This window comes from Chenopodium quinoa, unplaced genomic scaffold (genome assembly GCF_001683475.1).
Source record: "Chenopodium quinoa cultivar QQ74 unplaced genomic scaffold, ASM168347v1, whole genome shotgun sequence".
Lineage (NCBI taxonomy): Eukaryota > Viridiplantae > Streptophyta > Magnoliopsida > Caryophyllales > Amaranthaceae > Chenopodium > Chenopodium quinoa.
The window spans coordinates 4,920,102-4,945,728 of NW_018745454.1; the positions used below are offsets into that span (position 1 = coordinate 4,920,102).

The 25,627-nt window shown below is 42.2% G+C and overlaps 2 protein-coding genes across 2 annotated transcripts; both read right to left on the reverse strand.

Moving 5' to 3' along the window:
- Positions 1–215: 215 nt before the first annotated feature.
- LOC110714588 (serine/threonine-protein kinase ATG1a-like) lies at positions 216–7,816 on the reverse strand. The gene is made up of 13 exons (XM_021893131.1): positions 7,109–7,816; positions 6,886–7,003; positions 6,154–6,212; positions 5,820–5,884; positions 5,085–5,178; positions 4,925–5,005; positions 4,721–4,832; positions 2,584–2,638; positions 2,081–2,355; positions 1,643–2,007; positions 1,115–1,394; positions 917–987; positions 216–807 (listed from the first exon to the last, which is right to left on the reverse strand). The coding sequence occupies exons 1-13, from the start codon at positions 7,343–7,345 to the stop codon at positions 571–573; spliced, it is 2,049 nt and encodes a 682-aa protein (XP_021748823.1). The 5' UTR covers positions 7,346–7,816; the 3' UTR covers positions 216–570.
- A 1,335-nt stretch (positions 7,817–9,151) lies between these two features.
- On the reverse strand, positions 9,152–13,036 carry LOC110714590 (SUPPRESSOR OF GAMMA RESPONSE 1-like). Its single transcript, XM_021893132.1, has 6 exons — positions 12,714–13,036; positions 11,596–11,728; positions 11,158–11,344; positions 10,540–11,027; positions 9,799–10,095; positions 9,152–9,713 (listed from the first exon to the last, which is right to left on the reverse strand). Exons 1-6 carry the CDS (start codon positions 12,719–12,721, stop codon positions 9,660–9,662), a joined length of 1,167 nt encoding a protein of 388 aa, XP_021748824.1. The 5' UTR covers positions 12,722–13,036; the 3' UTR covers positions 9,152–9,659.
- Positions 13,037–25,627: the final 12,591 nt, after the last annotated feature.

Here is a 25,627-nt window from a genome sequence, read left to right on the forward strand (position 1 = left end):
CTGCGCAGTCCCAACATTCCTGGCAATACCATCTGCAATATGCCAATATATTACGAAGTAGCGGAAGTATCTTGTTGATACCAGTGATTAACAAGTTTCAGTTTGGGCAGTCTATGCTTATTTATATGAAGCATAGTTCTAAATTATGCCATATAGTTAAAAACAACATATGATAGTTTCAGAGGGATTTTCTCACTACTTGATCATTATGCAGGTAGTACACACTACACAGACGCGTCATACCACCAAGGCAAGTCAACAGCAAATTCAAAAACATCCATACTTTCATGGAAATATTCTGTACACGCAACACTGCTGAAGTGCTGATATTTACAATCCAGATAAAGAATACAGTCATATGTACATGCTCTCCTAGGATTTACTCTAATTACAAAGAAGTCTGTATTTTAATCTTAATCAAGCACATAGCAAAAATTTGTCATCTCTTGTGTAAGGTATTGCCAATTTTTTTTTACTCCACAGCCGGCCTTGTCATGGCTTTTGGGAATAATGTTAGCAGTCAGCCACCATCAAATGTTATTCTACGAAATTCTGTACAGTTTCTTGTATTTACTTATGACCGAAGCCTGGCAGCTGCTTCACAGAAGGCTGGGATATCTGGAAGTGACTCAGATGATACTCCAAGCTCTTAATATATTTAAGGATCCGCTGCTTACAGTCCGGAGCTAAGGAAAATGGAGGACTCAGTGGCAACGATGGAGCTTCCGTGACAATGAATGAAAACAAAAGCAGAGCTCTGGAGTACAACACTGCAGCGCTATCTCGATTCCCGACAAATTCATCTGCCTGTAATAAATAATACAAGAAACAAGCATCAGTGCATCATCTCATCTTAAATAACAAGAAAGGAAACAAAGGGTTGAAAATTAAACATTTATAAGATATGTGTGCTTACAGCTCCATCTTTCCCAGCAGCAATAGCAGTCTGATATATAACCTCCATAGCATCAGGCATCTCAGCAGCGCCTGAAACACACATACACACCAGAAAAAGAAGGGGGAGAATTAATAATGCTGATGTACCCTTGGAGTTGATATAGAAACACTTAATTTGTGAATAGAAAATTGCATTACAAAATCTAGGCCATCTTACCATCTACATCCTGTAAATACTTTGATAGCTTCTCTGTTCCATCATATGCACCAATAAAGCCTTGCTCAGCCCAGACAGTCACTGATGAAGGATTCGTGAAGTCTATAGTGTCTTTTGCTTTTGAGGAAGAACCTGCTCCCTTGCCAGATTCATTTGCAGAAGAGCTCTGGGAAAGATCACTTTGCAGCAGCCAAGAGTTACAATTTCGTAATGCTTTATTCCATAGAGCCAAAACAACCAATTCAACTGAAAATGATTCCAAAAAGACGCCTGCATTTAACTGCAATAAGCGGCTAAAAAAATCAGACATTCAAGAATCACAAAAGTATTCCTTTACAAACATTTTCTCTTTTTATGGTTAAAGCAGAATATATAATTTGAGTCCCTATAATCAGAATAAAAATGTCCACAGTGATGCCCCGTCAACATCCACTTACTGTCACTTGAGTCCAAAGTAAATGCCAAAAAGATAAGCATATTTAATCAAGCTACAAGACATGATTGATGAGTGAACAGCCTGAAGCTTACCTTCTCTCGTGCAAGATCTGATAGAACACACACATACTGGTGTATAAGTTGCAACCTCGTTGAAGGATGTAGTATGGGTAGGTCCTGTGCTTCCCGTAATATGGAAGGCGGACCACTTGCAGTTAATGAATTCCTTTCACTCTGTAAAGTATTATCAGAGCCACCAACAAGTTTGGGAGTCAGTTCGTTCATCTCTGGCATGGTAGGCAATTGCTTGTCATTATATGTTGGTGCTAAGTTGCAAGCTTTAGTAGCTGAACCTTTTTTCAGGGAAGTTCCCAGAGAAGAAGTGAGGATTTCCATTGAAGCAAAATTAGAATGAACTAGAACATACTCTCCTTCGATAGAATCCAATGAATAAGCAACTGGGCACAGAAGCAAGATAGTCAACTAACTGAAAAACAAGGAAAGTAAACTGAGCAATCTTTATAAACTGACCTCGAGTCTGACTTAGTGACTGAGAGCCATACTCATCAGAGTGCCTACTTTTGTCAGTAGTAATATCAGGCACAACCCCATAGACACTTCTGACACGAGATGTACCAAAATGACCTTTCTCTAATTCTCTTTTCTCACTGTATACAGAACTCTGATTTATTTTCTCCTCAGACAGCTTTTCATCTTCATGATGCAATTGAGGACCCTGATCATCAGCTATATTCAGAGATTCAATTTGAGAGATCTGAGAAGACAATTCTGCATTGACTTCGATCCTGCATATGATAAGACAATTACACAACTAATTATCCAATGAACAGACATTAGCATCTTATGCAGCCAATTGTAAATGAAATAGATCAATAAAAATTAGATAGCTTCTCGAATGTTTTTTTACTAGTAGGAATAAGGCTGCATACATGTGAATTTCCCCAGAACCTAGTTCTGAGATGTACTTATTTGATAATATTATAAAGGGATTAAAGATTCACATTAGAAACTACCTGGGGCCCATCAAGAATTTGTGATTAAAGAACTCCTCAAATGTTAGGCGTTCAACTGCAAGCACAAACCAACAAAACTAACTATTATGAGTAATATTTCTTCCTCAACTCCCCCTGTTTCCCTAAACAAAATCCAACTTTCCAAATAATATGGATATAAAAAAATAATAATAAATAAATAAATTAAAAAGAAGATGAATACATTTTTATTTACACCATACTTTCTTCAAGGGTACAACACTACAACATATTAAATATATGGAGACATTTCCAACAGATAAATATTTTTTAGTCCTTAGCCTCCTTACCAATAAAGAGAGTATTTCTCACTAATGAAGCCTCAATATAATAATTAAATTAAATGGTATACAAATACAAAGAGCCTTTTCTTCCAATTGGGAATCATCCCAATTGGGATTAGATAATGGTTTAGCCTGCTGCTAATTAAAAAAAAAATTAAGTTTAAAATCTAGAGAGGAGCTAGGAACATGCATGCCAAGCCCACTAATAGCATTTCAAACCATTTATCAAAACAGGAAAACTATCTGCTTTTATTGCTTATCCCATGTTGTGGTTTGGCATGCAACTCAAATAAAGGTTAAAGAGTGTGTCACTCACTCTTCAGTTCGTCAAACATGACTTAATATGACAAGAATATGAAAAGTTTACCGATACATCAATTATCTTAAACCACAAATTTATAGAATTTGTTAAAAGAAAGGTCAGGAAGGGAAAAGCATGCAGCATAATGCTATAAATGGGCCTAATATTAGAATTTACAAGAGCTAAATGTGAGTGAGTGTGAGTGTGCATATTAGTGAAGTGAAAAGGCACATGCAAAATGTCTTCTATAATCAGGAATATGTTTCATGAAAAGCATGTCCTTGTGTCCAATAATTCAAGCCTTGAACACTAAGTATCTATGTACCCGACAATTCAATTGCCTTGAACATTTTTGTACCCATACTCTTAAGTACCAAAGTAACATAAGAAAAAGTATCCAAGAATAGGGTTACATTTACAATTCAAAGACCTTTGCCAGCTTAAAATAAATGAGAGCACACAATATGTTATAGATTAATGTCAAGCTAATTACTCCAAAAGATCACATCCATAAGCAAACACAAGTAGACATTAGCAATGGAGGTATCAAATACGAAACTGGTCAATTAATAGAGTGTCTGATATCCATTTCTTCCAATAGAATGATCTAATTCCAGATTTTAAGATAACATCTTATATCTTCTTAATGGTGTAGGTCAGCCGTATAGTCCAGATATACTATTACAGATAGCAATCTGTCATATTCCTCAATTTATAAATAATGTATCTGAACTTCTCCAAATATTTGAGTACCCTAATGTCATGAATTGTCACACCAATAAGCCTATGATTTCCAGGAAATCCAACAAAGAGGTAACCTATTCGATCAAAACTCAAGCTGACCAACACATAAGCTAAATAGTAAATCAATAGTTTTCGGGTAGCAATAAGATATATTTCTTCAAATACCATTATCGTTAAAATTTGGAAGACAACACTGCAACCCAATAGAATCCCACCTCCACAGAGGAAACTGCATCAAGAAAACAACTTTAGATAATGAGAGGGCACTGTAGCTATCCAGTGATTTTTCAGCCTCATAAAATGCCTTATAACCAACTTCTTTGTCACCCAGACAGCACTTCAACACAAAAGTAGTCTCCCTAATCTTGCATACACTCCATAACCCCTAACCTTTCATCATGGAACCTAAATGAAGTGCTCTTGCTTCTGCAGTGTCCATATCCAAACAATACCAACAACAAAGCAGAGAGGACACACACCAAGGACCAGTAAGATGTAAATTCCCTACAGGTATGTGGAAGCCATATATTCATCTCTCTTCTTCACAAGTCCTACAGATATACTTTTAAATGACAAGTTCATATAGCATCCATAAAGAAGATTTTCACTTCTGGTCGGCAAAGCCGACATGCCAATTGCTTTGTGCTAATACAACAACTCCTACCTTTAGTCAAAAAAATTTCGGTGTTTATCCCAGTTACTTTTAGGAACAAAACGCTATTTATGGAATCAAAATGGATGCCACATCAGATATAGCTTTACCAATAAGGTTAGTTGCGCACAAAGGTACCTGGATTTTTACGCAAAAGGCTTCTGCAGAACTCCACATAGTCAGGATGCAGTACCTGCAGGGCACCCTCTGGAAATCGCAGTTCAGTCGATCTCAAAATATTTTGGAAAAGCTGTACACAACAGAAAAGTTCAAAGTCATAACTTATACACCCCAGTCAATAGTTAACATTACAGAATATGCATAAAAGTAAAGCAGAAAGACCTGCAGCTGACTATTTCCATCAAATGGTGGTTTTCCAATCACCAGCTGATAACAAATTGCTCCAACACTCCATAAGTCAGCCTGGAAAACAAGACCATTACGTGAGTATTAATACGCCAAACGATTCCCTAACTTAAGAGCATTAGATTCACTTGCATACTTTAGCATCATATTTCTGATTCTGAATGATCTCAGGCGCCATATACAATGGTGAACCACAAAGTGTATCAGCCAAGCCTTGTTGAGTCAAATATCTACAAGATAAACAGTTTCTTAAAATTAGTGTATCTAGAAATAATGTGCCAAACAAGGCAGATAACTATAGGAACCTAAGCCATTAGATTCCACGAACTACCACTTGAAATAACACTTAAACACATTCAATCTGCCTACTCAGAAAGTCAGACATCACAGGAATGGACAGAACTTGGGGAGTATCCGAAAAAGAGAAGAAAAGAACTTTGCAAAAACTTTAGAACATCCCAAAATCAAATACATGACAAACTTAAGGAATGGATGGAATAATATCGATGATTATTAGCAAATTTTTCAGTTAGTGTAGCAAGATAGTAGTAACGAGTAAGGCTGAGCCCAAGCATAAGAAAAGTTGTTTTTAAAATGAAATGACACTGATGGATAAAACACAAAAGGTTGGAAGGAGTACAATACAGATAAGGTCAGAAAGAAGCCGTTAGAACTTAGAATGATACATGAGCATTCATTGAGAACTTCTAAGTTGCCGAAGTAGATAACCATCATATAATTACAAGGAATAGGACTAAAGTGGGATGAAGCCAGTTTTAAGTGCATAGTTACCAAATAAAAAAAAGCACAGAATAATAGAATAGAAGAAGAAGAAGAAGAAGAGGAGGAGATGTGACAGCAAACATCCTACCTAGCAAAGCCAAAGTCACCTATCTTCAGCAACGGATTTGCCTCCCTACCAGATAACAATAAGTTCTGCAAGTTCAAAATAATTCTAATCTCAGTATCAGACCACTTAGGACTTATAAACGAGCAAAGGCGTATATTATCAGAAAATATCGGAGCCACAACATCAACAGGCAATATGAATGTTTCATAGTGCTGTACATAAAATTTTAACTTCCCCAAATTTTGCCATTGCAAATTATTTTTAGAGCATGGATGGTTGGATAGTAGTACACTGTATTATTTTTTGACAAGGATATAATTGACATTGTTGGATAAAGATTCTAAGAACATAGTACCTGGGGTTTTAGGTCTCTATGAATAAGATTGTTCTCACGAAGCACTTGCAATCCTGCAGCTGAATAAGCAACCAAGGTTTCATAATGAGGGTAAAAATAAAAAATTAAGAAAAAACAATGCACCCGGTTATTTTATTTCATTGTAAACAAGATCGCAGGCAAGTAGCAATACCACATACTGATCTTGAATAAAACACGTGTTCCATAAGATCAAGATCACTATAAGGGAAATGGGTAGCTTATACAGGTAATCTTTACAGAAACCAGGTGATTTTGATTGTATAAAGCCAATAAAAGTTAATTTTCCATAAGATATACGGCGATTTGAATCATGTTATAACCTGTCTTATAAAAGCATTTGCCTTCTCCCAATCTGCTGCACATCAATTTCAATTAATACCTGTTCTTTTCTAGTAACTACTCATCCGAATCCAAAGCCCAGGCCAAAAAGCATCATAATTCACATAACTAAATTAAGTTGATTAGCAATTTCAACACTGACTATATAAATCATACATTATACATTTACTATTTTACTCCATATATGAGTATAAGCAATTAAAATTCTAGCCAAATTTAAGTTCTTGTAGAAACTGACCCACATCCCAAAATTAGTATACCAAACAATAATGACTACAATAGCAGAATACTTAGTATACAATAATTAATTATTACAGATAAATAAGAAATTAATCACTAAATCAATTCATTTTTTAAAAAATAAAAAGTTACCCAGCTGTTTGATGAAGTGCCTAGCAGAATCTTCAGTAACTCTACCATGCCTATGAATGTAAGCTCCAAGGTCACCACCATCGCAATACTCCAATACCAAGTATATCCTTTCCTCTGTCTATAAAAACCCATGAAAAAAAAAATCATCAGAAAAAAAAAAAAAAAAAAAAAACCTTTAATTTATAAAAAAACCACAATAATAATAATTAATCGAATAAAATACCTCAATGGCTTCAAAAAGGCGAATTATATTAGGATGAGTAATGTTTCTAAGAATAGAAATCTCCTTCCTCAAATTATCATTAAAATGCTTCTTATCAATCTCTTTGATTGCAAATTCAGTACCCAGATGACGATGTTTTGACTTCCAAACCACTGCGAATGAACCCGACCCAATTTTAGGCCCGATTATATAATCCCCAACAATACGACACCTTGAAGTTCCTGCATCAAAATCCATCCTTTTTTTTTTCTGGGTATTTTATTATCCGATTACCCTTTTGAGATCAGTGATCAATCAAAAACCCCATTTGTTTAAAAACACAGAAATTATTATTCTCTTCACTGGATTTTTCGTACAACTGAACTGGGTACTTTGATTTTTTTAATTTTTTTGGGTTTAAATTTGATTGATTTAGGATTGATTTCCCCCTCTTTTATTTAGTTGGGAAATTTAATAGAAAAAGAATGAAATTTATCGTGGTAAAAGAAAGAAGAAGAAGATAGCATGCTGAAAAGGAGGAGAGAGAAAAAGGAGGAAAAGGTGTTTGTTGGTAATTTCTGCAAACACAGAGAGAGAAGAGATGGATAGCGTACAGGGAAGACCTGGAAGTTGAGTTTAACTAGTATTGTGTGATTGCTTTTTAGAAACCAAGATTTTTTTTTATGTGGGTTTATTTAAATTTTAAAAAATAATTAAATTGTTTTCTTCAAAGATTAATTTACTTGGTCGCTCTCAAAAGATTAATTTTACTTGGTCATGGAGTCATGGACTCAAGGTAAATATATAGGCGAGATAAAGATATGAACTTTCTTATCTTATTGGTGTGAATCTGTTAAAGATTTTTTTTTTCCCGGTGTTTCGGGTTGATTCGGATTCGAGGCTTCAATTTTGAGTGGTTAGATTTCAGTCATCTTTTTATTGTTGTTGCATAGGATCAAACACGCGGTCCTCTCTACCAAGTACAACCCTAATCACGACTACACTAACAACTAATTGATTGTTAAGAATATTTATTTGAGTATATTATTAGGATGCTTAGGATTTTTTTATGGGAAAATGCCTAATAATTTTTTATTTTTTTGAATAGAAATGCCTAATAAATTAATGGTAAGTGTCATAGTTATCAAAATTCTAGTATACTTAAGAATTATACTTTGTAGTAGTAATTAGATAGGATGACATATAATCAAAGGGGGACCTTCCACCGGGGCCATTCGGGGCCAGCCCCCCGTAAATTATTGTAATTAATTAGTCAATAAACTTAAATAACTTATATTTACTTATAAAATATTGGGGTACAAACTACAAAGATAGTTTTGAGCAAGAGGTAAACTTTTTAAACCCCGGCCCCTCTAATATTTTTTATCAAGATCCGCCACTGCATATAATATTTGATACAAGTAGTTGATCAATATCAATTGGTTAGTATATACCGAGTTTATTATAAGGTTTTTTTCTTTTATTTTTTATTAAGAAAAATTTTATTGTTATAGTTTATCTATATTTAATTTAATTTACTCTGTATAACTTAATGACCAAGGATATTGTCATGTACTCTACATATTATATCCTATGAATATTCACAATAAGCTAACAACAAATTTTCTCATAAACTCAGTAGGCACAAACACGTAGAAACAAATAAATAGATTTAGCTGTAACATACACACAATCTTAATATTTTTTATGTTCTTAAAATATTTGTAAAGAAACAGAGAAAAGAATTTGCAGGGAGGAAGTATCACAACATATCCTAATAAATGGGGTATGATTGTCTCAAACAACCAATACAAAACAAAAGAAGCTTCAGCAAAATTCATACAAAGCTACAAATGAATGTATTGTACATTTGTACCAGTAGTTGGCCCTTGTGGCCATGACTGTGCCGTAGGGTAGTTTCCATTTTTATAAGATCTAAAAACAATGATATATTCTAAGGCCAAAATATGTCCAAAATCCAAATTTAACTGGACAAGAATGCATTGATCAAGCTATCAAATCCTTACCTTCGAATGCGAGCTCGCTCATAACTTAACATGTCATTACTCATTATTATGCTAACCTGAATTGTGGTATGAGCTATAAATGCACCAGTATCAAACTATCTATAAATTGCTAATCATAGTCCATAATCATCAAAGCATGATATTGTAGGTTATCACAAGTACTTAGTCACGAAGACATAATATACACAAAGTATATACATATAGATTGCATTAAACAGCACAAACAACTAAACAACCTTGTCACAAGTTAGGATACAGAATCATACAAGTAACTGAAAAAAGAAGAAAAAAAAAAAAAGTCAATATTTTCCTTTGCTAAACATTTCTGAGGAATATAACACAAGATTAGAAAGGCTCTCTTTGCTTCAACAGTCGTCCAGTCGTCAAAAGAATACGTATTTGTGTGTCACGGCAAAGAAAAATTGATGATGGGAATGCTAACATTGGACGGAAATCCCTTAGTGTAACCCTGAAAGAAAGCAACGGCGAAGATATTTGCCATGGGGTGTGTCCTTACAAAATTGGGAATCCACCAGCTGATTCTATCATGGCTTGTCCACCCAATTAAGAACGCTGTCTTGAGAACCAAGCAGTAAATCCTGCAGTAAGTAACCGGAGGATCATATATTATTATCAGGATGAAAATTAGGCATATACAGCAATAAGATGAATAAGGAAACTTACTGCAAACTGAAGCTCACTGTCTAGGTGTATGTTATCAAAATTGCTGATGCCATAAGATTGGCAATAGTCATCCAAGTCATTTAAGCTCATGGTGTCGTCGAGAGGAGCACAAGAACTAAAAATTTCTTTGCAGAGCAACGATTCATCAAAGTCATTCAAGCCAAAGTCATTCAAGCCAAAGTCATTCAAGCCAGGGTCTTGAACCTGAGACTCCCCTGCCAATTCAGGAGGGTCGACATTTCCCATATATGAAGTGGATGGAGTTATACAAGATTCTACCTTTGCACATGTTGTATCCTGATACGAAATAAAATTACCTGCATTAGTGTCAATAAGCAACAAGGGACAGACGTGATTAATGGAAAATAGCATAAGCCTGAAGAAAAAAGAAAATACGGTAAATTTAGCAGGAAACAAATTCCTGATGCACCATTAACATTTCATAAGTTTTTATGCCATAATTTCATAGGAGAATCCCTGCATAAACACAAGTTGACGATATGGTGCATCATATCACAAGGAAGTCAAAACCCTTAGCTGCAAGCAACTCGAAATAAATCCATAAAAGCTAATGTCAATATGTCATGTACTTTGTATATAAAACTCAATTTATAGATCAAATTTGGTATGAACACATTTATCGGCTATGTTCTCTGTATAATTCAAGATAGTCAAAGCACATTATATAAAATATAAATTAGGCATTCGAAATGTTCAAAACCACTAGCAGTTGAAACTAACCTCAGCAGCAGCAAGCACATTATCATCCAAAGCATCATCACAGTGGGCAGAGCTTCCTCTAGGAGGATTGGGTGTAACAATCTTAGGAGTCTTCGGACAATATGGATTGAGCACAGCATTAGAATCATCCGTAGCAGCTACACCATTGTCTTCTGTTTCAGTTTGCTTTGATTGTTGGTAGAATATTTTTGAAACTACGAATGCATCATCCTTCTCATCATCTTCAGAGCCTAAATGGTACTGATGCATCACCCAGTTTGACTTGACAGGCTTGGATCCCTTTTCCGAGCTTTTGTAAAGAACCATAATCTTTTTGCAGCCTTTCTGAACTCCATTGTCATACACAGGTTTAGTCTTTCCAGTCTTGTGCCAGCGGACGTTCTCCTGATTTTGCTCATTGTGAATCTTGCGCCTCTTTCGCTGGCCAGAAGCATATGCATTTGAAGTTTTGTGAAAGAAATGAATACTATTTCCATCTTTAGTAGCTCCTGCAGAACAATTTAAGGCAATTAAGTACACTTTGATCATCATTCAGTTAATAGCCATTTTTATCTTGTCTATTTATAAGTGCCAAATCCTGGTACTAAGTCAAATTATATCTGATGAAAGCTTCCTAACCTGGAAGATCTTGCGGATGAGTGTAGCAAATCCCTTTATCCATCTCAAGTGTTGGAATGAATTCATCGATGAATGCATGGGGTTTTACTTCTCTTGCACCACTTTTTGCTGCAAGATGTTCAAGAAGCTGTGAATCCGAAGGATCAAATTTTACACCAGCAGGCAGACCAGGCCATTCATATGACACCTGAGCAGGAGATAAATAACATAAAGACTTTAGATTACACTGTACACAATTCACATTCAAGTTACACTCGACAATTATTTATTAAATGCTAGAGGACATGATCTATGTCGAAAATGAGGCATAGATGAAGATGAATGATGCACTTGATAATTAATGGTCTTGACTCTTCATACTGAAATCAAATTTCTAAGAAACTCCCAACATTGCAATTTAAAAAGAACGGAAGAAGTACATCATAATAGCAATCTTACATCGCTATTGTCAATCCAATGATGGCATTTTGGACATTCGCGCTTTGCTCCACAGTCTTTAATCTGCACACCTGAAGGTAAGGATGCATGCCTTACTTTCTTAGCAATCCCTTTACTATCAACAATCCAACTTCTGCAACACCAAATTTCACACAGAAATAAACATCAGAGAATGACTCAACCCGACAAACACGAAATTTACAAATACATAGCAAACCATCAACACAACACAATGCAGCAGTGAAACAGCATTGCACAGTAAACTTTTATAACAAACAAGAATGTAACTCTCAGCTAAAATGCAGGACATGAACAATAATTTCTAATCATGTTAATAAATTGTTCATGGCATATTCACAGCTTATGACATTTGATTCAGTTAGTTGAAAGACTATCACATCAACAAGACAGATAGACTGCCTTTTTTAAAGTTTTTGCAAAAAGTCTACATTGCAACAATCAATTCCATGTTCATGAAAATCTTCTTTGGTCTGATTAAACTTCCTGTGCACAAACTCCATATCTGTTATTGGAATTAAAATGTAGCAAGCTCCTAGAATAGGGGATTTTAAGATTTTTCATCTGTCCTCAAATCTGCTAAGTAGAGCAACTCCAATACCAAAAATGCTAAGAAATGTAAAACCCAAAATCAAATATGTTAAAATGTTTAATCAAATTCATTACCAAAGAATTCGATAGAAAACTTTTAAACATGCTCCCACATTATCAAAACAGGTAACACCCAATATTTATAACTAAAATAATTTTGCAATGTCATATAAAATTATTCGATAACATGAATAACCCAGCAAATATAATCCCAGAAAATGTAATCTTAAGGGGTAAAAACCCAATAAACGAAATATCAAAAAATTGATTAAACCTCTAGTCTAAACCCTAGAAACAGTAGAAAAACATAGAAATTGAGCGAAAATATGAAAACTTACAATCAAAATCAACCCCTCAAAGAAAAACCCCAGAATTTCCTTACAAAAACCCCAAATTTCAACATACCCCATGAAAAGTTTTGAACAGATATTCACAGAAACAACTTCAAAAGAAAAAAAAAAATTGAAAGATTTAATTTTTATATCTGGGTTGAAGTTAATTTCGCTTACTTTGCCATTTCATAGAATACCCAGAAGCTAATATTATACCCAGAAGCTAAAATTAACAGAGAAAGAAAGAGTGAGGAGATTTCAGGAAGTGTTGATGTATATATATATATTCCCAAAATTCTTCAGAAACTTTCTCACTCTAAAAATTCTCTCTCTAAAGACTGGATTAAGTAATCTCTGACACAAGCTGAAGAAGAGCGGGAAACTAGACGTTTATCAGCTTCGGCATTACCGAACCATAAATGCATCAGTCGAACCAAAACGTCAACACATTTTCTTCAATTTTGGAATTTTAATGGACCCAATTATACAAAATGACTCTAATAGCCTCCCATGATCGTTGCTTCAATTTACTCCCTTCATACTATGGAATAATCCCTTTAATAAAACAGAAAAACATGGAGTAAAATTATTGATTTATAGTCCCTAAATCCTTTTAAAGTGATACTTCGTATTTAATTTTGTAGTAATGGCACAATAAAGGTATAATAATTGTTTGGGTCCAATTTAGTCCAATTGGGCCTGGTCACTGAATGATCCAATTAAAAGCCCAAGGTTAAGGTTCAACTCTCCAAATGTGCTAAAGTCAAAAATCAACATCCTCAAAGCCATGTCAAGGTCAGTCAACGGCCCAATCAGCTTGGCCCAGCCCAACTGACTTCCGGGCCCAATCCGCCTCCTTCATTAGCCAAGGTATAAAAGCCAACAATTTGGTCAATTCTTGGTAAGACAATAAAGCCTCAAGCAACTAAACTCTTGCACAGCTTTCTCTCTCTAATATACTGACTTAAGCATCGGAGGGGCCTTCCTCGGCGTCCCCCCCGAGGCTAGTTTACGTGTATTTGTTGTGCAGGAAACCCTCGGCTCCTGCGTTGTTCGGACCGAGACCAAGTTCCCTCAAGATAAAAGGATCTTCCGAGATTCGATTGTTTTCATCCGAAACAATTTGGCGCCGTCTGTGGGGAACGCTACTAAATTTCGCGTCAGTCATCAAACACTCCGGCAGTCGCCATGACTAAGAGTGGAAAGAGTTCCAAGAAGGCTAAGAAGGGAGGAGGCCGGATTACGGTGAGGGAACGCCAGCCGGTCTATCCCTCCCCGGAGCAAGCCTCTTCCGAATCGGAGGCCCCCATTTCTCCGGAAAGGGAAGCCTCAAGAGGTCCTAGCCTCCAGGAGGAGAACACCTCGCACCACACTCGGCAGCCGGGGCCATCCCCGAGACCGAGTGGCTCAGGTGCGAGGAACTCCCCGCCGCGCCATAGCGTGCAATCCAGGTCACATCCGCGGGAGACTCCTCCCTCCGGACCCTCCACCGAGGAAGTGGCCAGAGCAGTGGCCATCTGCATGGAGTTCCTTAAAGCTCAAGGGGCTCCAATCCAGATGCCTGATGATCACCAGCCGAGAAGCCTGAAAAGGAGGATCGGTCAGGATGATGGTGGACAAGTTCCACCACATAGAGAGCTCGGCCAGAGGTGGCGAGGGGACACCCGAAACTCCAGTAAGGAGAGGAGGAGGAACCCTCAACCCTCTGACCACTCCGAAGCTCAGAATTCCATGGGGCCCTCCAAGGACCCGGAATTCGCCCGCCAAAGCGTTCACGAACGCTTGGGTTCGAGGGAGGTGAGTGTGCATAGCCGCCTCACCTTCCCAGAGGATACCGGACCCCACCCAACCTTGTCTCAGCCGGGGACGAAAACCACTTCCACCTCTGAGAGAGGAGGGAGCGAGGTCCCTGAGGCTGGGTACAAGGGGAAGGCGGTCATGGTTCCATCGAACTCGCCCTTCCAGAAGTGGATTCTGGAAGAGCATGTGCCAACGGTCAAAATCCCGGCACATATTACTTACGATGGTACCTCAGATCCTAAGGATCACATTGCCTCTTACGAGGGGCACATGTATCTGAACCCGAGGTCTGAGGCTACCTGGTGTAAATACTTTCCTACGACCCTCAAAGGTGTTGCCCAATCCTGGATCACCAAAGGGCTCAAGGAAGGCTCCATAACCGGTTGGAACGACCTCTCCAACAAGTTCAAGAGCAAATTCTCTACGGCCAACCGCCGAGAGAAGACCACTGCAGAGCTAATGAGTCTGCAGCAGGCGGAGGACGAGAGCCTCCGCGACTATCTGACTCGCTTCAGCAACGAGTCATCCGGAATCACAAGCCTGGATCAAGGCCTGGCCGTGTTCGCGCTACGGAACGGCCTCCAAGCTGGAAAGTTCCTGGACTTCATGGTCATGCATCCCCCGCAGACCCTGGAGGAAGCCTTGGAAGCATCGGATAGGTTCATCCGAGCCGAGGAGTGGAACAGATCCAGGTCTCAGTCTCGTCCGAGAATTGAGAAGCCGAAAGGGCAGCAGCCCGAAGTCTCGGCGCAGAGGAAAGGGAAGGCTAAGGCCTCAGAACCGTCCTCTGCTGCCGAGCCGAAGAAGGAAAGACACTTTCCCTACACGGGAAGGTACGATTCATACACTCCACTCTCCCTTCCCCGTGCTAAGATTTTCAGCACGACGAAGGACGAGGGGAGATTCAAAAAACCTCGTCCGTTGCCTCCCTGGCATCAGACGAGGGGAAAGGACCAGTGGTGCGAGTTCCATGACTCACCCGGACATCGCACCGAGGACTGCGTCCAGCTGAAGGACCAGATTGAGGATCTGGTCCGCAAGGGGTACCTGAGCCAATACCTCGCGGACAGGCGCGAGGAGAAAAAAGCTGAAAAAGATTCTCGGCAGGACCTCAACTTCGCTCGGAAGAAGGATAAGGGACCTCAGGGCAAGGAGTCCCTCGACATCCTAGTTATTTCCGGGGGAATCTCGCGAGGCACAGCCAAACGCCAACTGAGGGGTCTAACCCATCAGATTCATCAGGCTGAGCTTCGGCAGTCCCAGTCACCGGCGCCGAACATCCTGTTCACAGCCGAAGACTGTGAGGGGGTGGTATACCCCCACGATGACCCACTAGTAATCATTCTGGGCATCGCCAACCGCAACGTCTGGCGGACCCTCGTCGACGGCGGTAGCGGGGCGAACATCCTCTTCCGAGGAGCGTTCGACCAGCTGAGGATGGGAGCCGAGCACCTGGCCCCCGCACCCTACCCGGTGTCTGGATTCAACGGCTCTTCATCGTATCCTGACGGGAAGATTACACTTCCTGTCACCATCGGCGAAGGCCGAGCAGCTAGGAATATCATGGCCGAATTTTTGGTCGTAGATGCTCCATCTGCATACAACGTGATCATGGGGAGACCCCTCATTCACGGCATTCAAGGAGTCGTCTCCACGTATCATCAAATCATGATATACGTTTCAGACGAGGGACGCTCCGAGAAAATAAAGGGCAGTCAAAAAGAAGCCCGCCGATGCAATCACCTCAAGCCATCCACGTCTCGCCGAGGCGACCGTGGCGATGGGGAGGAAAAGCACCGGGACCGAAACGCCAAAAAGCCGAGAGGCTCAGACGTTTCGGCTAATGAAGCCCCAGACAACGAGAAATCTGATGGGGGCCAAAAGGCTGACTCCGCCTCAGAGCCGAACGACTCTGATGGCCAGCCGCGGTCAGGAAAGTCTGCTAATATTGACAGCAGGCCGGAATTCGAGGAATCCAACTCTAAGAGCATGGAGACGGATGACCTGACCGAGTCAATAGAACTGACCGTAGGAGATCCGAACAGATGTGTTAGCATCGGGTCGTCACTGGAGCCAAACACCCGTGCGGCACTCGTCCAACTCCTACGGGCCAGTGGAGACGTGTTCGCCTTCTCAGCCGCAGAAATGCCCGGGATTGATCCGGACTTCGTCTCCCATAGGCTTAATGTCGACCCCTCCAGTCGACCCATTAAGCAGAAAAAGCGGAACTACTCCGCCGAAAAGAACCAGAACATCGCAGCTGAGGTCGATAAGCTCCTAGATGCTGGGTTCATTGAACCCTGTCAGTATCCGGAGTGGCTGGCCAATGTTGTAATGGTTCAGAAGGCAAATGGTAACTGGAGGATGTGCGTTGACTTCACGGACCTGAATAGGGCATGTCCCAAGGACTCCTATCCGCTGCCGAGGATCGACCAACTGGTCGACTCGACAAGCGGGCATGCTCTGCTCAGTTTCATGGACGCATTCTCGGGATACCATCAGATCTTCATGCACCCCGAGGACCGAGCTAAAACAGCGTTCATAACAAGTTCCGGGTTGTACAATTACAGAATGATGCCCTTCGGATTGAAAAATGCGGGGGCAACATATCAGAGGTTGGTTGATCAGGTTTTCGCCGAGCAAAAAGGCCGAAACATGGAGGTTTATGTTGACGACTCAATCGTCAAAAGCATAAAAGAAAAAGATCATGTCACGGACCTAGCCGAAACCTTCGCCACCCTCAGAAAATACAAAATGAAGCTGAATCCGAAGAAATGTGTCTTCGGCGTGAAGTCAGGCAAGTTCCTCGGCTTCATGGTCAGCAAGAGGGGGATTGATGCAAACCCCGCCAAAGTACAAGCTGCTTTAGACCTCCCCGAGCCGAAGACAAAAAGGGATATTCAGCGTCTAGCCGGGAGAATGGCTGCCTTGTCCAGGTTCATCTCACGAGCCTCAGACAAAGGGCTCCCTTTCTTCAAGGCGCTGAAGCTCCAAAATTCAAAAGGCATTGAATGGGGAGACGAACAAAAGTCAGCCTTTCAGCAGCTCCGTGAACACCTGGCTCAACTCCCAACACTGGCAAGGCCAGTCGTAGGAGACATCCTATACTTATACGTGGCGGTCAGTCCAGCCACGGTAAGCGCGGTGCTGCTAAGGGAAGAAGAAAAAGTTCAACAGCCGATCTATTTCGTCAGCCACACCCTGACGGATGCCGAGACGCGCTACCCATTGTTAGAAAAAGTGGCTTATGCAGTGGTGGTGGCTGCTCGGAAGTTGCGACCCTATTTTGATTCTCATCAAATAGCGGTTCTAACTGATCAGCCGTTAGAGAAAGTCCTCGGCAAGGTTGAAAAATCCGGTAGACTAGCAAAGTGGGCTTTCGAGCTCACCGAGTTCAGTATCGGTTATCAGCCGAGAACAGCCATCAAGGCGCAAGCCTTGGCAGACTTCTTGGCCGAGTGCTCCTATCAGGAGACTCTGGATGCAAGGAGGAAAATCTGGACCGTCTTCACGGATGGGTCCTCCACCGTGAACGGTTCGGGGGCAGGGGTCGTCATTACCTCTCCCGAAGGCAAAACCTTCGAGTATGCACTAAAATTTTCATTCAAAGCCTCTAACAACGAGGCCGAATATGAAGCAGCCATTGCTGGCTTGGACCTGTGCATATCGTTGGAAGCCGAGCATGTCTACCTCAAGACAGATTCTCAGCTGGTCGCCAATCAGATCCGGGGGGAGTATGAGGCTAAAGAGCCTTCAATGGCAGCTTACCTCACAAGGATCAAATCGACAATTGCGAAGCTGAGATCTTTCGAAGTAGAGCTGATCCCAAGGGGTCAAAATGCTCAAGCGGACGCACTCTCCAAACTTGCAAGCTCAACTCTGACTGAGTTAAGCCGTTCTGTCTATGTGGAGGTGCGCCGAGAAAAGAGTGTAGCCGAAGCAATATCAATCTGCTGCGCTGCACTCGAGCCGAGCTGGATGGATGACATCCTGGCTTATAAACTCAGGGACGAGCTCCCCGAGGATAGGAATTCGGCCTCCAAGATAAAGCGGATCAGTTCACGATTCCTCGTCTTCGGCGGCCAACTCCTCAGAAAATCCTTCTCCGCTCCATTATTGAAATGCGTGGGTCCAACGGATGCCGACTATATTCTCCGAGAGATTCACCTCGGCATCTGCGGAAACCACATAGGAGGGAGAACCTTAGCCCACAAAGCTCTCAGGGCAGGGTATTTTTGGCCTACAATGATCTCGGATGCAAAGAACATGGTCAGAAAATGCGAGAAATGCCAAAAATTTGCACCGGTAATCCATCGGCCATGCCTAGACCTCCAGCCAATTCTTAATCCTCTTCCATTTGCACAATGGGGGTTGGATATTCTGGGACCCTTTCCCGAGGCCCCATACAAAAGAAAGTGGCTGATAGTCGGAATCGACTATTTCAGCAAATGGATTGAAGCGGAAGCTGCTTCAAGCATATCTGAGCAAACTGTCAGACAGTTCATCTGGCAGAACATAATAACTCGGTTCGGCATCCCAAAAGTTTTTGTGTTCGACCACGGCAGACAGTTTGACAACCTGCCCTTGCGCCGATACACTGATCAATTCGGGATAAAATTGGCTTACTCCGCGGTTTGCCACCCTCAGAGTAATGGCCAAGCCGAAGCCGCGAATAAACAGATCCTTAACGCTCTCAGAAAAAGAGTAGAGGATCAAAAGTCCAAGTGGGTAGAGGAACTTCCGGGAACCCTCTGGTCACTCCGGACAACCGAGAAGGAGGCAACGGGGCATTCACCTTTTCAGCTGGTGTATGGATCCGAAGCAGTGCTTCCAGTGGAAGTGGGCTCAGAAAGCCTACGAGTGAATCTCTTCTCAGCCGAGGAAAATGAGCAGCTCATGAAAGAGTCCCTCGACTTCCTTGACGAGATTAGAGATCTAGCCCGAGAAAGGATGGCTGCACACAAGCTCAGAATGAGCAAGTCCTACAACCGAAGAGTCTATCAACGACCTCTCAGAGTTGGGGATTTAGTTTTGAGGAATGCTGCAGCTGTTCAAAAAAGTCGCATTCATGGCAAACTCTCAGCATCTTGGGAGGGACCTTATGAAATTTATCAAGAGCTTCAGCCCGGTACCTTCAGACTCAAACAAATGGATGGCACCGAGCTGAAAAACCATTGGAATGCCGATGTGCTCAAAAAATACTATGTGTAAATCCTTCGGATAGTACAATCTATGTAAGTACACTGATTTTGTTTATAAAAAGGCCATCGGGCCAGTATTCATTCAGATTGCGTGTATTCTTTAAGTCTTTATGCTTTCTACGGTTTTTCAAAAATTCAAGGTTTCATTCGGCGCTGTCCGGGGTATTGCATAATGATGCCTTGTACCTCGGCAAGCCGTAAAACCTGCCAAAAAAAGATACAAGCCCGAAGTATTGCATAGTGATGCCTTGTACTTCGGAGAATCTGTTCCTTTGGGCAAAAAGGCCATAGACTTATCCGAAACATAGCCTAAAAAATAGGAACTGATAAAGCCCCGAAGTATTGCATAGTGATGCCTTGTACTTCGGATGAATCAGTTCCGGGTGGTAGTTGCAACTCTGAAGTATTGCATGATGATGCCTCGTACTTCAGATAAACTGCTGCCCCGGCATGGTGTTTCGGATAGTTGTTCCCTTGGATGAATTGAAGAAAGTGTCACAAGAGTACCATCTCTAGAGTGAAAACTCTCAGGTGGGAAATCAGTACTTTAAAAACAGATGTAGAAAATAAAGCAAAGTGTTCAAAGATCCTCGGCTTAGCCGAGAAAGATTATCAGCCATTCCAGAATTCAGAAGACCTCATCTTCAGATTTCTGGGGGGGCAGAGGGAAATAGAGAAATGGCACAACTGATCTAATACCCTTCAGCTCAGCCGAAGTTTGATACTTATGTCAGTTTTTTCACAAGTTGAAAACATCCGAGTACAAACGGCAAAAAGAAGTCTCAGCAGAAATGATTCTCGCTAGCCGAAGTTCTGCACTTAGCAAATATTTGAAAGATCATTCAAAGAAAGCAGTAAAGTGCGAAGACTGGTAAAGCGAAGAGAAAAAAATACACGAGAAAGCTGAGAAAGTGAACTTCTTTGAAATAAAAATGTTGAATTACAAAAATAGTCGGCAGCCGCCCACAAGCGGAAAGTAACAGCTGCCGAAATACGTACAGGCAAAATAAAAATATAATAAGCTGTTGTACGATAAGGCAAGCTGAAGCAAAAAAAAAACAAAAGGCAAAAACTCAGAAAGCGGCAAGTCTAAAGTTAAGCACATGATGAACCGCAAGATTCTGAAGACGACTGCCCGAGTTCCTATGCTTCAGCCGGAGGATCAGACTGATCAGCGTTGAGTCCCCTGGTGGCCTCAGCCCCAGCAGCAGAAGAGGCGGGCTTTGCACTTTGCCGAGCCTCCCTTTCCCTCTGCTCAGCTTCCAACTCCAGTCTTTCAGCTTCCTCTTCGGCTTCCTCAGCCTTAAGAATTTCAGCTTCAGCTGGAGTTGCATACTTCATGTGAGGGTCTTCGGGATTCTGGACCCACTCAGCACATTTAGACCAGTCAAGCTTCGGCTCAGCATGAAGGCAGAGTCTTCGGCATACTCGGAATCCGTTTCTGAAACCCATCTCATATTCCTCTTGGGTGTAAACACGGACTTTGAGTAAAGCCTCAGCATCAGCCAGCTTCTTCTGGGTCTCCTCCAAGTCTTCCTTGGATTTCTTCAGCTGTTCAGCGACTTTGGAGGAGGACCCCTTCAGCTCATTCAGCTCTTGCTGAATTTGGAAAGCCTTTGTCTGAGCTTGGGCCACTTCAACTTTCTGGATCAGCAGTTGATCCTCAGCCTCTTGGAATTTAGCCCTTTGAGCTTCAGCAGCAGCAGCAGCCTCTGAGAGTTGGACGTCTTTGGCCAAGAGCAACTCTTCAGCAGCCATTCGGCTGGCTTCAAGAGCCTCTAGACGCTGCTGCACTTCAGCTTGTGCAGCAGTTCCTTCTTGAATTCGGCTCTCAATAGCAGCCTTGAATTTGGAGACGTCCACTCCCATATGCTCCTGGAGGAATTTTTCCCCTTCCATCAGTGGGGGAAAAACCTCCATCTCCATAGCATCACAGAAGGTTTTCAGAGCTTCGGCAGCTTTTTTACCGTACTCCTCAACCTCCTGCTGCTTCTCTTCAGCTGCTGCTTGCTTCAGCTTAGCAAGCTTAACTTCCTCTTCAGCCACCTTCCTTTCGTGCACAGCAGCGTCTACCCTATCTTGTAGGGTATCAATCAGCTCTACAGTGAGAGTCTGATTGTGCACGAACTGAAAACAGGGGCACAAGTTAAAAAAGTAAAAAATAATAGCTGAAAGGTTGAGTTCAGAAAGAAATCAAGGCAAGGAGAATTACCTGCATCATCAGCAGTTGGTTGGACCTGGCAGGGTCAGGAACTGATCTGCTGGATTCGCCCATCCCAGCAGTGGCCTTCAGCGACCAAATCCTTGCCCTATCTACTTCGGACAGGCCAGCAAAATCGCCGAAGTAGGCTGCAGCACCTTCTCGGTTCTGACCCCATATGAGGTCCCAGATGTGGTCTGGGACTGGAATTCGGGGGGCCGAGAAACCCATTTCTCCAGACTGCAGCGTCTGGAAGGAAGGGAAGGATGACGATGGAGCCTCTTTAGCTTTGGGTGGCTCAACGTCCTCCTCCTTCTCAGAAGAGTCAATTATTGTGACCTCTTCTTCTTCAGGTGTGAGGACGAAGGCCCCAACCTCTCTGGCAATGTCCGCCGTGAAACCCTCAGCACTGGGCATCACGGCGTCTCCATCCTTGTCCTCGGCGGCACTCTCTCGAGCTTCTTCCAGAACCTCTCCCTTAGGTTTGGGAGTTCTCTGATCCACCTCCATCTCGGGGGGTGGCGGAGAGGCCCTTGGGGGTGATTGAGGCGGTGGCCGGGGAACCCTCGGCGATCCATTGCCTTCCTCGGGTTCCCTTATTTCAACGCCGATGGTCATCGGCCTCCGCTGAAAGTCATGCGGGCCGATGATGGCCATTCTTCGGCGCCTCTTCTGAAGCGGCTGCTCGTCCATATCTGAGTCTGAAGACTCTTGTATTTGATCTTCGGGACGAACAGGAGCTTTGCCTTCTCTGTGTCTGTTACTCTCTTCAGACTGTAACAGACAGGGGGGAAGAAGAGTGTGAGTAAAAAAAAAAAAGAAGAAAGACAAAGTTAAGTCTAAAGGCTCACCGAGGTCTTCAGCAAAGCCTCGTCTTCTTCAGCTGCCCTAGCCGCAGCTTCTTCAGCAACTCTGGAGGACCCTTCTCCACCTTCACAAGCTTCAATAACCCGTGCAACCTCTTCGGCTGTACGGGCAGCTTCAGCTTCTTCTTCCAGCAGCTGAAACAAGGGATCCCTCTTCTTCCACCAAGGCTTCTGCCTCTGATACAGAGCAACAGCCTCAATTTGGAAGTGGGAAGAGTCTAGGTGAACCTCTCGGCGCCTTGGTTCAGTGATAGGGGGAGCCCGATCAGTTACGACTCGTTCTCGGTTGACGCCAAGGCGAGCGTAATCAATGCCGACGTTGGTCTCGTCCCGTTCTGAAAAAGAAAAGGGGAGAAGTCAATTCAGTTAGTTCGGCACATCACAAGAAAGCAAAATGAAAGAAGAAAAGAGATAATTAAAAGGCCTCGGCCCCAGCCGAAGAAGATTACCATCCCTAAACTTTCGGCTGAGGCCGACAGCTGCCAGCATATTCTCTTGGAAAACATAGTGCGTATCGGGGAGCCAAGTCTCCGGGATATGCTGCATTCGGCCGCTGCCTCCCCGATTCGGCAGCTTGCCGAAGATGTTCTGCTGATTAAGGTTCGGGTCTGGCCCGCTATCTTCGGGAGGACCTAAACTTCCCATATCAGGATCCGGCTCGGCAAGATACCGGGGAGCGCTGAAAACGTAAGGGTGGCTCGGCTCCGTGGGTGCCCTAACCCAAATCCATTGACCTCTCCAGTCCTTGTCTGAAGAGTCGTTCGGCCACATGGTTAGGAACGGGGGCCGAGACTCAATCCGATACCACCCAGAGCCATGGCATCCGTGCCCACTTTGAATGTTTGGCACTAGCCGATGGAGCCTTTTGAAGCAATGCAGGTTCGGCACGTACCTGAAGAATTTGCAGACCCATAAGTACGTCATTACCCTTCGGATGCTGGTGGGGGTCAGCTGGCACAGGGAAATGTTGTAATGGATCAGCAAGTCTCGGACGAAAACGTCCAAAGGGAACCTCAGCCCATACTGAAGCTGTCTCGTGTACACCCCCACATACCCCGGGGGTGGACGATGGATTCTATCGGATGCTGAGGGCATTCGGCACCAATATCCATCAGCTTCAAAAATGCCGTAGTGCAACTCAATTTGCTCGGCAAATCGATATTGATCGGCGTTCTCTACCCACCATGAGTAGGGGCGGTTCTTTATCATGGCCGAAGCGACTTCGGCATTCTCCCACTCTGAAAACCCAGGGAGGATATCCCAAAGGACAGCGGGAATTTCATCGTCCCGTCCAGAAGCACTCGGCTCATCCGTTCTCTGAGGAGGAGCCGAAGAAATGGGAGTCGCCCTAACCCCTTCAGCAGGGTCAGACTCTGTCCTTCGTCCATTCCAGGTCCCAATCCTGTCCCTGGGATCGGGGATTAGCCTTGCTCTCCTTGGAGCACGGGCTCCACCTCTAACTCCCCTCACCATTGACGAATTTCGAAGGAAAAAGTCGAAAAAGGGGAAAGAGTGCAAAGTCGAAGAAAGATGAAATAAAATCAAAGGAATTTACCTTGATCTGAAGCAAAAGCCGCCGATTTACGAATTGGTAGTGACAAGTCTCAGCTTCTAAGCTTAATGCTCGGGGAATTTGCGAAGTTTTGATGCGGGCTCTTGAGCGTTCTTGAGAATTCTGGGTTTGTGTTGATGAATGAGTGGGGAGAGAAGACGCGCCTCTATTTATATCTCCAGAAATGGGAATTCAAGGAGTCTGCGTTTCAATTTCTCTCAAGCACCCCACTAAGTAACCGTTAAACACACGACCTTGCAGTTAAATCGCCCACTACCCGTCCAACTTCCGCAATTATCCACATTAACTGTTGTTATCTCATTAATCATGGGTTAATTACGGTTTAAATTCACATTTTTGGATTAACAAATCATTCACTTCCCTCCTTTTCTGATTAAATCAAACCCGACCCGTCATCCTTCCAAATCGGGTCTGGGGGGCAAGTTGTTTGGGTCCAATTTAGTCCAATTGGGCCTGGTCACTGAATGATCCAATTAAAAGCCCAAGGCTAAGGTTCAACTCTCCAAATGTGCTAAAGTCAAAAATCAACATCCTCAAAGCCATGTCAAGGTCAGTCAACGGCCCAATCAGCTTGGCCCAGCCCAACTGACTTCCGGGCCCAATCCGCCTCCTTCATTAGCCAAGGTATAAAAGCCAACAATTTGGTCAATTCTTGGTAAGACAATAAAGCCTCAAGCAACTAAACTCTTGCACAGCTTTCTCTCTCTAATATACTGACTTAAGCATCGGAGGGGCCTTCCTCGGCGTCCCCCCCGAGGCTAGTTTACGTGTATTTGTTGTGCAGGAAACCCTCGGCTCCTGCGTTGTTCGGACCGAGACCAAGTTCCCTCAAGATAAAAGGATCTTCCGAGATTCGATTGTTTTCATCCGAAACAATAATATACAAGCAAGAACTAATAGTGTAATTGTTTATGAGTAGTATTCCTTACAATTCTTTGATTAAAGTTTCACTCCTTATATTATCACATGTTCTCTTACTCCATATAGTTAACTTATAAGTTTAAAGCGGAAAAAAAAATGAATAAATGGTTCATAAAGATGACATGAGGTAGTTGATATTGAGATATGAGGAAAAGATTGATGAATAATTTGTATATTTATGAACAGTGATGTTCTTATTGTCAAACATTAAGGGTTCATGGACTGAACTCAGCTGAACTGAACTGAACTGAGTTGAATTGAAAAAAAAATGTATAAGAACAGGCCCTAAGTGACATTTTATTAACACAAGAAATTTTATATTACATTGAAGGGTTGAGAATTCTCTGGTTTAAGAACAGTGTAGCTTTTTCTATGTGGCTGGTCATATCGTGTGGCTAGCTAACACTCGAGTATTCTTTGACCGAGTAATCTCTCAAGTAAACCCTGCCCGAGTAACCCCTGATTGGACCCTTCAAATAACCCCTCGAGTAATCTTTGACTGAACCCTTCAAGTAACCTCTGATTGAGTA